We start from the raw sequence: 13,425 nt of genomic DNA on the forward strand, positions 1-13,425 counted from the left end.
CCAATATTTAAAAGAAAAAAAAAAACAAAAATTTACTAATGGAGAAGGGAGAAAGACAAAATAACGAAACTGAAAACAAATCAGAATACAAAAACTTTGTAACAATTGGTAAGGTAGAAAAGTTCGATTTTTTTTTGAATAAGACGAAAAAACCCTACAAAAAAAGGACAAAGTAAACGAAACGAATAACATAATAAAAAATCCTTAAACTATAAAAATAATACAGAGAAAAAAAATAATAATAATAACAAAAATATAGAAGAATAATATGAATAATAATAAAATAATAAAGAAAATAAAAAAAAAACATAAAACAAACTTTACCGAATTATGCAAATACTTTGTAAATATAAAAACAAAAAAAAAATCACTCCTGTGGAGAAAATTTTTACGAAAATGTAAACAAACTCAACCTTTAATAATGAAAACAAAAATTTCAAAATAAATGAGAAAATTGAGTAAATTTTGACCTCTCATTTTACATTGAAATCAAATCAACACTAATTTGTACACTCTATACACAGTTACAGAAATAAATTGAGTAAAAACTAGAGAACATTTTTGTAATGGAATTTTATGAATTTAAGCTTTACCTGCTGAGTGCTTATACTGCTGATTGTTATTGTTCCTTTTCAAAATTTAATAAAACGAAAAAAATTCTCTTTCAAAAAATTCTGGCTCTCTTTATTTTCTTAATTTTGAAAGAGCTTTTTAAATAAAATAGTGGAGAATTATTGAGAGAAATAAAATTATTGGAGAATTTTGAAAGAGAAAATTTTTGATTTTTTTAATATTTTGTATAGTTTTTAGAAAGTAGTTATTCTCATTGGAAAACAAATGATATTTTGAAGTCTTCTCATAGGATTTACAGTACGTGTATAGTAGAATATACGATCTATCAAAAATAGGTAAATATAAATCAGAAATTGTTTGGTAAGAATGCATGAATTAAAGAAATTATTGAGGCAATCTGAATACGTATTTTATTTTAGTTACAATATGGCTTAACTTATTCGTTGTTTTAATATGAAGAATCTAAAAATGCTATAATAAATATTAATAAATTATGATATAAAAGTGAATAATCCCCCTATTTTTTGAGTGATATTACAAGGAATACAATTCTTCTTCTGGATTTCCATTTTAAAATCGTTATTTTTAGTTTGTATCAAAAATTTTCTCTTTATTTTCTTTCAAACTCCATCCAAATTTGTTTTTGAATGAAAAAAGCTCCACAGAAATCGAAATATTGAGAGAATTGAACCAAAAAATCTCTTAAAAAATAAATCTCCAAAATTGGAAACTCTCCAAAAAAAAAAACATGTGATTTCACAGTATGTACACAGTATCATTAATTTTTCTTTCCATACAAATTTTAAAAAATTTCAAAACAGAAAAGAGCACATCCTTTTTGCCGAATTGGCAAAAACAAAAAAAATCCAAAAAACAACTGAGAAGAAATCTTCATCTTAAGGAATTTGTTTAATTTTTTTGAATTTTTGTTTGTTTAATACAAAAAAAAAAAACATTAGACATAAAAGAAAGACACCACGTGCATTTTATATGCGCTTGCGTCTAGCCACATTAACATTTAAATCTACACTATTAAAAAGAAGACTATTATAATAATAAATGGTAATAATGCCAGTGAAAAAGAATAAGAAAAAAAATAAAAGGAAAAGAAAACTAACAAAATATTTTTTAGTTAAAAAAAAAAATGGTAAATATAAAATCGAATTCATTCTACTTTTCAATGCATAAAAACAAGCACAAAAATAATAAAAATAACAGAAATAACAGCAAGGATAACAACAAAAGTAAACACAATATTTTTTGTTTTTCCATTTTTTTTTTTCGCCTTTAGCTTACCTCCCTTTTACGACGTTTTTTTTTTCTATTATTAATGGGTATAATGTGGGGAGATTGAAAATTAAGAGTTAGGGGGGGGGGGCAACAACTACAAAGAAAAGCAGTGAAAGTTAGAAAACATAATATAAGGATTTGTTATATATATTTTTTTTCGCTTTTAACAAAACGCATAAACCTACTTGTATATAATACGAATGTAGTTATACATGTAATACCAAATTTAAGTGTGCGAAGAAATTTATACATTGAGTTGAAATTGGGTAATTTTTATAAAAGTACGGGTGATTGTTAATACTAAAGTATGTTCAATTTCAATGATGATTATTATTAAAAAATAAGAGAAATCTATTTTAATGTTATATATAGGGTTATTCAGGATGCGCAGGATGTGATCATTGAACAAATATTAATAATGTTGCATTTATTAAGGAAATTATCAGAATTTTGATTTTATCGGTATTGATAAGTCCCTACAATATTGTAATGTATCTTATCTAATTGCATTTAAAGTAATTAGCCAAGATTTCATTTTGATACACCGTGTTATATAGTTTAGTCTCAAACCATCTTCTCTCAGAATATTTTTAAATCATTTCAAAGAGTGATTTTTAGCGGATTGAATATTTTTTTTATCAAAACTGAAAATTTTCAAAAAATTCAAAATCCAGTACTTATATTGAAAACCCTTTGTTTATGCCTTCAGTATATTATGCACTGCATAAGTATGTAATACATTAATAAATATCCTTTCAATTTTCATTGTTATCTTTTCATTTTATTTAATGTACATTTTTTGTCTTTATTATTTTTTTTCTACATAAAATTTGTATATTGGAAAGGTAAAATTTGAATTTTATCAATTTTTTTTCAGGAAATTCAATATAAAATTTTTTTTTTTGTCTTTCACGTACCTTCCTCTAACTAACGTGTATGTACAGCTTTAATCGAAAACAAATCAAAGGGAAGAACTTTTTGTTTGAATAATAAAAGAAAAAAGAAAAGAAAATGAACGTTTTGCATGCGATACACACACACACACATTGTCAATAATAATTGAAATCGATTGAAGAAAATGCTGTTTTTATTTATTTATTTTTATTATATATATATATATGTATATGATATATACCAGTATATGCAATATAAATAGTTTAAAGGAATAGAACGTGATTAAAGTTATATTGGAAAATTTAAAATACGATATTTCTTAGTATATGAAAATTATTCTTAAGATATAAAATATTTTGAATATTTAAGTAGCTATTTATGTACTAGTATATATCCATAATTGAAATAAATTATTGAGTCAATGGACTTTCAAGTGATTTGAAAATTAAACTGAGTGTGTTATAATCTGATACTGTTGAAAAAAAAAAATTTTAAAATTCATTGTCATTAAGGAAGAAAATTTTTAATATTTTCCAATAATTTTCTAGTTGTTTTATTTAGGTAGCGATATTGAATATATTATAAAATGGCTTTGCTACATAAAGAACTCAATCGGGGATTTACGATATCCAGGGTTTATTAGTAAATTGAACTTTTCTGCATTAATTTTGAATTTGAAACTTCTTATTTTTAAAGAATTCTATTATTATTTTATTAGCACTATATAAAGAAAAAATATTTATGAATTTTGCATTTGAAAGCATTTCTTTAGTTTTCTTCAATGCAAAAGAACTGCTTAACACCCTCATCAAAAGTTCATTAACTCGAAAAAAAAATTGCAAAATTTGCTTTTAGTCTAAAAATTTTTGAAGGCTATATAAAATTGGATTCCATTTATATAATTAAATCGGTAATTTTTAAGGCATATGTTTTATACAGTACAGCCACATAAAAATATTTCAAATCTGAGAAATCGAATTTTCTATAATTTAGTACACGGTTTTGTCGAACACAGTTTAAAATTTGAAACTATCTAGCTTTCTTAACAAGATAAAATAGCTATCGAAAAATAGGTTTTCGAAAATGAATTATATAAGGTAATATAAATAAAGAAAAAGTACTCGTAATATAGTCAAAAACTTTAGAATTAATTCGGAGTTAATTAAAAATTTTATATGAATTTCGTCTAATTTTAAGAAACGACAATAAAATTTTTAAATTTGATTCACTTGTAGCTACTCTATATATTTTTAATTAAAAACTCTTATAATAGCTTATCTTAGTATAACTATAAGGCCTTATATTCCCTATAAATAAAATGAAAATCTATATATAATTTGTATATAAGTATAATAACTAAGATTAATTTTAAAGATTATTACATCACAGCTAATTTAACACAAATAAACGATAAAGGTATAATATAATAACATTAAAATTTTAAATAGCTAGCTACTCAAAGAAGATTCATTTGTTATAGAATAGACAAGATATAGGAAGAAAAACTAATTTAATTTAATGATAATTTAGGTTTTACGCTTTACAGGGTGGTTCGCGTAAGGTGGAAAATAATTTCAGAGAAGATTCTCCACACTCCCAGCCCCCAATTCCTACAATTTTTTTGCTGGAAATTGATCAAAGAATTATTCTTGTAATTATTTGCCACCTTATGCGAAACAACCTGCATATTTACAATTTTAACCCTTTGTTCTTGTAAGTATGTAATTTCAGATAAATATTTTTTTCATCTTTTTTCAAAAAAAAATTCTACACTGGTAATTATGGAAATTCATTCATTTTCTGCTTTACAGTAAGTATTTATAAGCATTTAAATAAATTCATCCTGTAATTATGCAATAGATTTAAAATTTTTTTTTTTCCTTATTATTAAATTCAATACAGAAATTTACTTTAATTACCTCACGTTTATCGCATTTCTTCAAATATATTTGCATTCTTATTCAAATTACAAATTTTCAGAACAATTAGGATTTAATCATTTTTTTTTCCAGTTACATATTATATAGCTAATATTATCCTTTAATTTTGTATTAAAGAAGAAGAAAAATAAGCAACTCTAATCAAGGAAAATTTTATTCTTACATATTATACGTACAGGATACTCAAAATTCATTGACTTGAAGAAATGTGGAAAAAAGTAGAAGAAAAATAAAATTTCCTCGTCAGACCTCATAAAATGCTCATACTTGTCATTTTAAATTTTTTTCCTATTCCACTTTTAGACAACAAAAACAAGAAAATTCAGTTTTCCTTTTTTCTCATTTGTAAAAAAAAAAAAGAAAAGTTATACAGAAAAGGCAATTTTTAAAGTTTTTGTATATATTGTACTTGTCATAATAATAATTATAATATGTCTAATAAAGTAGAGTCCTTGAAAGCTATATAAATATATATATATTTATACATATACATGAAAGAAGAAAAAGTAGCAATATGACTTTGTTTTTTTTTTATATACTCTTTAAAAAGATCTAAGGATGACATGAAAAAGTTTTTTTCTCTGTGTTTTGTATTTTTTCTATATTTCTTGTTTTGTTATACAGGAAGGATATTTATGAATACATACACATATATGTCTATAAATATTATTATTTCTTTATATATGTGTTTAAAAAAAAATTTATAGTATATGACAAAAATTGACTAGACGATGACGATTTAATGATAATCACTGTTATATTAGAGCGCATTACTCTATATATATATAACATTATTATTCTTTATTGTATATCAGTATAGGTATATTTTGTATATTGTGAAGTTCAAGGATATTATTATGAATTTTGTTCACTCATACACATAATATTGTTATACGTATGTACGTAAAATATAGGCACATATAAATAAAAATTTTTGTAAGTATGTAGTATGACTAATAAGAAATTTGAATTGTAATACAAAAAAAAAACAAAAAAAAACTTAAATGAATCTAGAATCTAGAGAAAATTTTATTTTACTTTTGAAAATTTTGCGTCTTTAAAGTTAAAAAGACACGAATTATACTTACAAATGGAAGGAGTGAGTAAAAATTGAAGATTTTAAAATTATATTTTCTAAAATAATAAGAAAATTGTAGATGAAGAACTTTTTAATTTTTCAATTTTCTCAAAGTTTCAAAGTTAAATAACATATAGAATGATAAGATGCACATAGAATAGGTATACAGAAAAGAATTTTTGAAAATTATATAGAAAAAGTTTTATAATCAGAAAATTTTTGTTTTTTAATTTTAGTAAAATTGTATTTCTAAAATTTTTGTGTAAGAAATGGTCTTAACTACGTAGGAATTGTATGAGTAAAATTAAATTTAAAATTTTATAATGAAAATTTTGTAATATTTCTTTTATATAGTGTGTATTACAAAATCAAGTTGTTAATTATAATCCTTGGGCTACGTATAAAATACTTTAATGTGCCTCTTAGAAATGTAAGCCCTTCATTAGGAAGCATCTTTTTTTAATCATATGTTTGGCGTATTTTAGAGTACGGGTGTCAGATTTGGGCGCTTCATTGTTCGATAAACATTTCAACGATTGAATATGGATTTAACGGTCAAAGGGATTTCTCCGTTACGCATTGCGTGATTTGTATTCGTCTGATCCTCTCAGATTGCGGTCGTATGAAGCTAGGCTACTATTGTTCGGCTTGTCAACGGTGTACTTTCGTAGAATAATTGCTGTAGTTTTTATTCATCAACTTGTTTTGAGGGAACGTTGTTTTATCGGTTTTTTTTGGAACAGATGTATTTTAGGGAGAATTAAAACAGTTTAATGTCGGTAGAGCTTTTCAATATTCGTCCTTACAGTACAAATTATGGTAGGAATGAGCCATTGAATAGATTGTTTCGTGCCGTGATGAAAAAAATTATAAATCAATTATGAGAAAGAGGAGGAAGAGGTTTAAAAATTTATCAAATAATTTGCTCAAGAATTTCAAGTTTTTGAATTTCTTTAAATTTTAAAATACTTTTACATTCTGTTCAAATTTTATCACTAGAATTTGATAAGCTACAAGTATGTATGTCATTAGTACCATCATATTATTGTCTATACAAAAATAAATCTAAAATTTGGATGTAATTTTGTCCAAAAACGTAAGTTTATTATTCTTCACAGAACCACAGAATTACGGAATTTAAATTCAATTTGAATTGGGCATAGAATGAAGGAAATTCCCAGAAAAAAATTGTTTCATTTAATTTTGAGGTCTCATTATTAAACCATTAGTACTGGGATAGTTTGTTCTGTTATTTTAGGAGTCCCAAATTTTTGATATTTTTTAGATTTGGAACTGATTCTCACCAGCTTCTTTCCGGATTTGGAATTTTTATGTACAAAATTAGAGTGTTTTAAAATAAAACTCAAAATCTTTAGTCTAGAAAAAGAATTGTTATATTTCATGGTGAGGAAAGAATAAAATTTTAAAGGATAAAACTTTAGCAAATATTATTGATAATTTGATTTTGATATTATGAAAACATTTTGCTTATGTTTAAATGTATAAAATATATATATGTATATATACGAGAGTATATACCCCTACAATCTTAAATCCCTATATATACATACATATTAATATTACAATTTTATTCTTAAATTTTTATCTGTAATTTTAAAGATTTTTATTTTACATCATATATTTTGAATTATGTCATATATATTCATTTTTTAATGTGTATACGTTGGAACGTGCTTATTGATATTTTAAGGATATATTTTTTATTTTGTATATGAGAATTTTTCGAATTATATATCGTATACATATTTATCCAACTATATAAATGTTTTCAAGTAACAAACCATAAAAATTTTATTTATATTTATTGAAATTTATGTTATTACAATAATGTGATTTGAATTTATTCAATATTATATTTATAATACACACATATTGTTATACATATGTATATGTATGAATATTTTTCCACCGTCAATTTAAGTAATAAAGACGTGATATTTGAAATTTATATTCAGGTTTTATGGATTATGAAACATGATTGAAATTTTTTCTTTTCCATTATAATGTATACATACATTATCTTAAATCAATGGATTTATAATAATTAATGAAAAGCCAATACTATAATATTATTTTTAAGTAAAATTTTATTCAATATATTATAAGAATTTTATTTAAGTAATAAATTGTAAGTGTAACTTTGGTAATTTTGTGATTTATTTGGAATTGAAACTAAAATTTAATGTGATTTCTACTTGGGATTTACATTAAATTAATTTTACACAAGTTTAACACGTTCCCTGCCGCTGTGCCATATATGGTTCAGGAAACATGCGCTTGATAAGCACTGATACGTTCCTGAGCTATATATGCGTGAAGGGGTATATGAAACTTCTAAAGCAAATTATTCAACTGAACGTAACGGAACTGTACTACAGTTTCTGCACTGGACGTGCTTTTACGGTAATAAAATAAAGAAAAACGTCGGGACATACGAAAAAATATTTATTAAATTTTGCATTTTTGTATTGGGGCAGGGAACGTGCTAAAGTTGAGGGATTCATAAAATAAAAACAGTGCCAATATGAGTAATTATTGATGAGTAACTTAATGTGTAGGCTGCGCGATCATATTTTTGTGATTCCAAACGAAAATTGTCTAAGTCTAATTTTATCGTTATTAATTTTAATTAAATTTCTTGTTTTTTGTTTTTTGGGGCTAATTAGCTAAAACTGGATTTATATATCATAATCAGTTCGAGAGTTATAGAGAAATATATAAATCAAACATAAATTTCAAAGTTCAAGTCAATTTTCAAATTAATCCAAATTTGAATTCTTTAGAATTTCATATTTGGTTTTTTTTTTTTTCATTTCTTTAATTAGTTCAGAAATAATGAATGAAGTACAATTTGCAATATTTAGATTTGATTTAGTCTGTAAATGCAATCGTTCGACTTAATACGAGTAGCTATTGTGATTAAGAAATTATCTATTTTCTTCCAATAAACTTGCTATGCAGCTTCGCTCCCAAAAATTTTTTATACAAAAGCTATTACAAAATTTAATTTTATATTTAATAACTCAAGTAAAATTTTGATTATGGTGAATGGTGAATTTAGAAAATAATAGACGTTAAAATCGTTGTGGTGAAAATTAATGTAATGTTGTGAATTGAAATAAGTTCACAAACCGAAAATGCGAAAATTTTTTCAACACGAAACGTTATTATTTTCGAAAACTATTCACAATAAAATAAAAGAGCGAAATATTATATATGAAAAATTTTTTTATGTGATTCATGAAAAATTTCTCAGTATTGCTAGAAAAAAAATTTGTATTGAACGAGAAGTTCGAATAGAAAGCGAAAAAATAGTATTTTTCTTAAAGTTATAGAAAAAGAAAAACGTTTTCTAATTTTTTTGAAAAAATTCCCAAAATTTCTTCCTTGTGGAAATTAAAATTGCTCAAAGTGAATTTTAAAAAAATTCCTGAAATTTCAAAAAATTAAGTCCAAAAAATTACGCAAATTAGTACCCATAATGGGAATTTTTGAACTAGAATTAATGTCTTCGTCATTTTAGAACAAAAAATAACTATTCTGTTCCAAAATAATTTCCCAAAATTTTATAATGTTAAAAATACCAACGGTTAATGGTACTTTTATTTTTAGTACTTAAAAAGAAAAATAGTTTTTCTTCAAAAATATTCACAACTTCATTAAAATATCCCAAAATATTTTACTGGTATATTTTTCTCCTATTTTATTCTTCTCATTATGACGTCATAAAATGAGAATTTTCAAAAAATATCCCATATTTTGTTTTGTTCACACTTTTATTCTGTTTTCTCTTTATTTTATAATTTTTATTTATTACTGATTCAAAATTTGAGTTCATAGACAAACTAAATGCATATGCTGTACAATTGTATAATATGAATTAAAGGGTGGGAGTGTTGTAAGAGTTTAAGTTCTAGGTCATATCGGGGTTTCCTTTTTGTTTTTTTTTCGCTTTAAATATACAAATGTAATACATACTTGTATACTACTATATACTATAAAAATTTAAGAAGATTTGTTTATAAATAAATACTTGTATAAGACTGTATGGAAAAAATATCCTGAAAATATCCCCTTCCCACTCAATTTTTAAGGGAAATTTTTTATTTTGTAATATTTCAGTATTTTTCCTTATTTTCTTTCTACCGTTTCCCAAAAAAAAATTTGATTAAATGAAAAATTTTTCTATATTGAAACAAAGTTTTCCTTTTTTAATATTTTAATTCAGTTTATAACGGACTGCGTAACGTGTAATGTCTCACTTTTGAAAAGAAGCGAACAAAAAAAAAAAAAAAAAAAAGTAGTATAAAAATATTGAAAAGTCGACCGTCGGGATATAAAAAAAAAGGATAAAATATAAGGACGAAAAAGAAAAGAAAAAAAAAATAACCGTTATAAAAAAATTATTTTTATGTTACGTTTTTGTTATTTTTATTGTTGTTTTTTGTTGTGATTCAACAAAAAGAAAAAAATTCTCTGTTTTACGTTACCTTTTGTTTTTTTTTTCATTTCCATTTCATTTTAATACTACAAAATAGCTTTATTAAATTGTTATAATTTTCTGTGTGTTCCTTGTTATAATAAAAAACATATTTTATATTTCGAAATAATACGCGTATTCTTTATGTGTATGTGTGTTTGTATATATTCAAATTTTATATTTATATTAAAAATAAATCGTTTGTATATTCTACAATTTATTACAATCATTCATAATATAAAATTCGAATTCGATTGGGATTGTAATCAAATTATAATAGTCTATTAATAATGTACGAGTGTCGTATAATATTAAGTATATTAAGGATCATATTATAGTTGCAAATATGGCAATGATATAAGACAAGGAATATTGTAAAAATTAAAAAAAAAAAATGGTAAATTGAAAAATTAATAAAATTTTCGTGTTCTTTAATTTTTGTTTTCCCTTAATTCCCGAATTTGTTAAATAAATAATATTCATTTTTGGGGAGTAAAAGGATAATATGAAAAAGAAAAACATATGAATAATATTAAGTAATAAGTAATACTGCAAGAGGAATAAAAATAAAATAAAAAAAATAATAATAATAAAAAAATAGTTCGCGTGATTCGCATTTTGCATTTTTCGAATTTTTATTCCATCCTGATTGTTTCCCGTTCCTCTTTGACCCTCTTATGTTTATTTATTGTGTTGAAAAACTCGCATTTTTATGTGTTTCTTGTTACTTAAATACAATAATAATAATAATAGTATGCTTAAGTTTTTTAAAAAGTGAGTTGTAAAAATATAAAAAAGAAACTATAAATAAAATAATATAGAAAAAAATTAATAATAATAATAAAAATATATAAAAGAAAAATAAAATAGTTAAGATATGCTTAACTAGTATAACTAGTATAATAGTTTGTATGTTTATTTTAACCATAATATAGCAATATTAAAACATTGAACAAAATAAATAATAAAAAGATACCAGAAAAAACAAAGCATAACTCAAGGAATTAATTATATATTAGAAGAAAAATACAAAAAGGATTAAAATTATATTGACAGAAAGGAGGAGAGTTAGTCGTCAATATGAAATATGAGAGACAATAAATCTTTTCTTAAATATTGATTAGAAATGAAAGGCAGAATTGATTAGAGTAAAGACAATTAAGAAAATGGAAATGTATAGAAGAAAATTAATTTTTGTACCAGAAAAATATTAATAAAGAATATGAAGAGAGAAAATAGTTTGAATCTTGTTACTATACGTATTTTTGCTGTATTTATTAGTAAAATTTAGATTGGTGGAAATTATCGTTCGAATTTTTAATTTTTTATTATTATAAGAAAATTTGAAATTTTTCGTATTTTAATTTATTATAATTAATATTTGTAATATTATTAATTTTTATTATTGTTCAGTTTTTAATTTAATTGCTTCATTCATTGATATTTTTGGATTTCAATAATTAATTTCAATAAAAATTATTGAAATCCAAATAATATTATTAAAAAGCATGAAAATTAATTTAAAAATAACATCAACTTTCGAATTAAATATAAAGATTTATTAATTTACTTTGAGTACATATTTTTATTTTTTAACTAAGATTTATGAAATAAAAGAAATGTGGGCAATTTTTTATTAAAAAATTAAAATTTTAATAATTCCAATAATTTCCATTACCAAAAATTTACAAATGCTGAGAAACATAATAATAAGAAACAAAATTAAAATAAAATTTTTTTAATTAAATAATAAATTGATTTATTAAAAAAAAAAAAAAAATACATTTTTAATAAATAAAATTAATTATCGGAAACAGAAACTGCATAAATAAATTTACATTATTTAAAATACACGACTATTGTGAATTTCATATCGGATATGCAATATTATTATTGAATATTAAAATATTAACCATACATTTTTTTTGCATACATTTAGGAGAACATTTTAAAATTTTTATATTGCAATATTGCTATTGTTTATTTATTTTTATGGTTGATTGTTTTAAATAAATAATAATTATGACTAGTGGCATACGAAAATATCGAAAAAAAGCTAACAAAAAAAAAATCAAAAACATTATTAAATTTTTCATTAATAAAGTATGAGCATGTTATTAAAATTTAAAGAATTTTAAATATTCGAAAATACAGAAAAAAAACAACAAAAATAAACGTGTGCAATAATTTTTTTTCCATATATTTTCCAAAAATTAAATAATATAATTTGAGTACAATTAAATTATTAAAAATATTATAATATTTTTTTTTTTATCAAAAATTGTGGTTAAAATTATTGAAGTTGCTGGAATAAAATTTAAAATTTCATATTGTAATTAAATTATTGAGGAATATTGGAGCATTTTTTTTTAAATTTATGAAATTATCTTTGATACTATGGAAAATTACTGATTTTCGGATAGATATCATACAATTCTAAAAGATGATTTTAAATATTTGAAAGAAATATATGAAAGTTAAACATTTGAAAGCTGGCTATTTAAAATTTGACATGTATGTGGCCAATTTTAACTAAGATATTTCCTAGAAGTGTTATAGATTTGATAAGATCGTGTAGCTGCTTTAAAACCTCGAAAATTTCATAGTACATATTTCAAAAACTATAGTTGAGATCATATCCTTTTAAGGCATTAAATGTACTGTGGTCACATTCACAATTCAGAAATTTAGAAATCGAAATGAAATTTCATAAAAATATTTAAATTATTAGTGGTCTTCTGGGTATTAGTGCTAAGTGTTATTAGTATTAAAGCTCTAGCTAGCTGATATCTATAAATTACTAAGTGAAAGCAAGAATGAATTAAAATTTTTCTTTCAAAATATTTCACTTTAATTGAAAATGGAGTATTAAAATTGAATATTAAACTAGATTTAACAAAATTTAAATTAACAAATTTCGAATTAGGATGCATAAGGATTTTTCTTTAATTTTGCTCAATTTGGAATGGTATTCATATTTTGGGTTAATATCCCTCATACAATGTTTAAAATGGATTTAATTTCATTACTCTAAATTTTAAAATAATTCTTAGAAAACCTTCATATGATTTTCGAATCTTATTTGTATAAAGGTTCAGCCTTTATATTCTCAAAATCTGTTCGAGAATTATTTTTTTTCAAATTTATAT

General features: G+C 22.8%; 1 protein-coding gene across 1 annotated transcript in view; it reads left to right on the top strand.

Moving 5' to 3' along the window:
• The first annotated feature begins 38 nt into the window (after nucleotides 1–38).
• LOC129618558 (ras guanine nucleotide exchange factor Q-like) overlaps nucleotides 39–13,425 on the top strand; it is a 46,245-nt gene continuing 32,858 nt past the window's right edge. The window contains exon 1 of the mRNA XM_055533367.1: nucleotides 39–108. Within this exon, the coding sequence (XP_055389342.1) occupies nucleotides 39–108 (70 nt within the window). The remainder of the gene's footprint in view (nucleotides 109–13,425) is intronic.

The sequence above is a fragment of the Condylostylus longicornis genome, unplaced genomic scaffold (genome assembly GCF_029603195.1).
Source record: "Condylostylus longicornis isolate FDR11 unplaced genomic scaffold, ASM2960319v2 ptg000009l, whole genome shotgun sequence".
Taxonomy (NCBI): domain Eukaryota; kingdom Metazoa; phylum Arthropoda; class Insecta; order Diptera; family Dolichopodidae; genus Condylostylus; species Condylostylus longicornis.